The 3,238-nt window shown below is 38.8% G+C and overlaps 1 protein-coding gene across 2 annotated transcripts; it reads left to right on the plus strand.

The window, feature by feature from the left end:
* LOC118042796 (equilibrative nucleotide transporter 3-like) lies at window positions 1-3,200 on the plus strand. Of its 2 annotated transcripts, XM_035050507.2 has the most exons (9): window positions 1-410; window positions 481-585; window positions 1,042-1,197; window positions 1,290-1,433; window positions 1,543-1,648; window positions 1,825-2,003; window positions 2,086-2,264; window positions 2,524-2,782; window positions 2,860-3,200. In XM_035050507.2, the coding sequence occupies exons 1-9, from the start codon at window positions 366-368 to the stop codon at window positions 2,959-2,961; spliced, it is 1,275 nt and encodes a 424-aa protein (XP_034906398.1). In that variant the 5' UTR covers window positions 1-365; the 3' UTR covers window positions 2,962-3,200. The 2 variants fall into 2 exon arrangements, with proteins under 2 accessions (XP_034906398.1, XP_034906399.1); XM_035050508.2 differs by lacking the exon at window positions 2,860-3,200 and having other exon boundaries at window positions 2,547-2,758.
* Window positions 3,201-3,238: the final 38 nt, after the last annotated feature.

Below are 3,238 nucleotides of genomic sequence, written 5' to 3' on the forward strand. Positions count from 1 at the left end.
GTCTTGAAGAAAAGAAAAACTTGTTGGTGAATGCCACAACTTGTGTTAAACGTTTTTAGATCAATTATCTATCACACCCTTTCCTTCAATTGCCAGATTAGTTAGAAAAACAAATTTAATAAATTATGCAATAATTATTGGAGCTATCTTGTTTCTTGCATGTGATTCATTCAGATAGTCAAAGTGATCAACACTGTCTTGAAACCCCAGAGTTTAGATTTGTTTTCTTGATCATCTGCTAGAATTCAAGATTGGGAAGTTAAGTTTGGTCATGCTTCTCTGCTCCAGGAAACATGGTAAGTTGATCATGTTTGTTTCTTTTGAACATTGACTGATTCCTGGTATCCAGTAATTAAGGGCTCGTCATGACTATTCCTAGTGGAAGCGGGGTGCCGGCACCAATGCTTAAGGTTTGTGCTCTCAAGCTTTGTCTCAAGCTCTAAAACATGGCATTGACTCAATTTATGTGATATTGGCCAGGGAAAACATAAAGCCATTGTAGTTTGTTGGTTTCTTGGACTTGGATCTCTTGTCTCATGGAACAGTATTCTAACCATTGAAGATTACTACTATGATTTGTTCCCGGTAGGTATCTCACTGTTATCTTCTAGTATTTGTTTTTGAAGCTAAATTTTCTGACATTAGTTATATTCATCCTGTCTTTACTGGTGTGCTAGATTTTTCAATCCTGTTAAAGCTAGACAAGCTTATATGTTCACTTAGGAATGCATTGAAAGGGTTTGATTTTAAGGTTGACTGTTTCTTTTCTACTCTTCAAAATTTAGGGAAAATCTTCAGCAAATAGTTAACTAGATTCAGTGTAGGATAGATTTGACTTTCTATCTCGTCCATATTAGATTGTTATGCTTGCTAGTGGAGGATTAGCATATTCTTTGATTTTGTGATAACTGAGCGAAGATTGATGGTCTGACTGATCATCCATCTGAGTATTTAGTAGTTGAAGTCTTATGTCTCACCACAATCTCAATATTTTGGATGGCAAAACTGTCTATCTGACAGTGCTTTACTTTCTGTTTGAAGAAATACCATCCTTCAAGGGTACTTACTCTTGTTTATCAACCGTTTGCCCTTGGAACAATGGCGTTACTGACGTATAATGAGGCAAAGATCAATACTAGAAAGCGGAACATAGCAGGGTACATGCTCTTTACTGCAAGTACGCTGATGCTCATTGTTGTAAGTACTGCACATGTCATCTTCTCTTTTTATAGTTTACTTTGTGTCATCCAGACCATTTCATCTTTCGTTTCTGGTAATATCCGTGACAGGTGGATTTAGTCACTTCAGGGAAAGGAGGGGTTGGACCTTATATTGGTATATGTGCAGTCGTCGCTGCTTTAGGAGTTGCAGATGCTCATGTTCAAGGTGGAATGGTTGGAGACTTGTCTTTCATGTGCCCTGAATTCGTCCAGGTAATAACACCTCGTAGAGTTCTTGTAATGTTGTTCAAGAGCTTATAACTCTATTCTGGATTTTGAAAAAATTTTCCGAAATTAAACCATGTTGTTATTTGTACTGCAGTCTTTCTTTGCTGGGCTGGCAGCATCGGGGGCTCTGACTTCTGCTTTGAGGCTACTGACGAAAGCAGTGTTTGAGAAGTCTAAAAATGGTCTACGAAAGGGAGTTAGTATGTCACATTTTCTTTGACCAACACGAGACTCATTGGCTTTCACTGCTCTTTCATAAATATCATTTGCAGCAGAGCTTCAGATTTTTAGGTTTACATATCTAGTCTACATGAATGTAACTGCCTTTGATGCTAGAGACTTGATTGATATATTACTTGATTACAAATTCTTGCAGTGTTATTTTTGGCAATATCTACTTTCTTGGAGTTTCTATCTGTTCTGCTGTATGCATTTCTCTTCCCTAGACTACCGATAGTGAAGTACTATCGTGCAAAGGCAGCTTCAGAAGGATCAAAGACTGTTTCAGCTGACCTTGCAGCTGCTGGCATCCTAAAACCTGAAAAACAGGAGGAGGTGCTGCATTTTCCTTTTAATGTTTCTACCTGGTCTGTTTGGTGTTGAAAGAAATTTGTTTCTGATCCTTGAGGCATATCAGTTTAGGGCACTCTTGCACGCTGCAGACGATGACAAACCCCCGGAACGGTTGAGCAACAAAGAACTATTCCTCCAAAATACAGATTATGCACTCGACCTGTTTCTCATATATGTGCTGACACTGTCGATTTTTCCGGGGTTCTTATATGAAGACACTGGTAAACACCAGTTGGGCTCATGGTAAGTGTCATCCATGGCATAGCATAATTCATTTAAAAAGAACTTGAAAACAATTTTTCTCCCTTCTTCTTCTTCTTCAATTTCCTTGTTGTCCCGCATCAAGCAGGTGACTGTATCCAATGCTCCTTGCTATATCCAAGCTTCAACTGCAATTTCAGTTTCCTTTCTGAGATTTCTTTCAACGCAGAATGCATACTTGGCCAAACTTGATAACATAGAATGATCTAGAAGTAAATTCTCATGATTGGTGATTTTCCAGGTATTCTCTTGTTCTGGTTGCAGTGTTCAATGTGTGGGATCTTATATCAAGATATATTCCTCTTGTGGAATGCTTGAAGCTGGAGTCTAGAAACGGTCTCATGATCGCTAGTCTTTCTCGTTTTCTGCTCGTTCCTGCCTTCTTCTTCACAGCAAAACATGGAGATCAGGGATGGATGATCATGCTAACCTCTTTCCTGGGATTAACAAATGGTTATCTCTCAGTTTGTGTCCTGACAGAGGCGCCAAAAGGTTACAAGGTTAGTGCATCTACATGCAATTATGCACACAATGTTCATGAAAAATGGCTGCTTAAACTGCTCTTTTGGTTCTGTAGGGACCCGAACAAAATGCGCTGGGCAATCTGCTTGTGCTTTGCTTATTTGCTGGCATCTTTTCAGGGGTTGTCCTTGATTGGCTGTGGCTCATAGGCAAATGATTCCTGAAGAGCTGAGTCTCTGTGCAACTGATCGAGTGAATTAGAAAGTTGATTCCTTCGCCTCAATATTGCAAGATCGGACCCATAATTATGCTAAAAGCCTTTCCTCTATCTTATGCTAATAATTATGATATTGGTCTGTCTTGCAAGAACCACCACACCTACTTTCATGATACATAACTAAGAAAGAAAGACAAATACATCTGCAATATGAAAACTGAAAGAAAATTAGATTTGTAAACAGTTTTCTTACATTAACCATTCTCGGATAGGACAA

The sequence above is a fragment of the Populus alba genome, chromosome 4, assembly GCF_005239225.2.
Source record: "Populus alba chromosome 4, ASM523922v2, whole genome shotgun sequence".
NCBI classification, from domain to species: domain Eukaryota; kingdom Viridiplantae; phylum Streptophyta; class Magnoliopsida; order Malpighiales; family Salicaceae; genus Populus; species Populus alba.

Bases quoted from the DNA above. Each gene is read 5' to 3' on its own strand.
- LOC118042796 (XM_035050507.2), top strand. From the start codon at position 366: ATGACTATTCCTAGTGGAAGCGGGGTGCCGGCACCAATGCTTAAG. The intron at 1,434-1,542 runs GTAATAACACCT...TTTGTACTGCAG, and splicing joins TGTGCCCTGAATTCGTCCAG to TCTTTCTTTGCTGGGCTGGC. The intron at 2,265-2,523 runs GTAAGTGTCATC...GTGATTTTCCAG, and splicing joins AAACACCAGTTGGGCTCATG to GTATTCTCTTGTTCTGGTTG.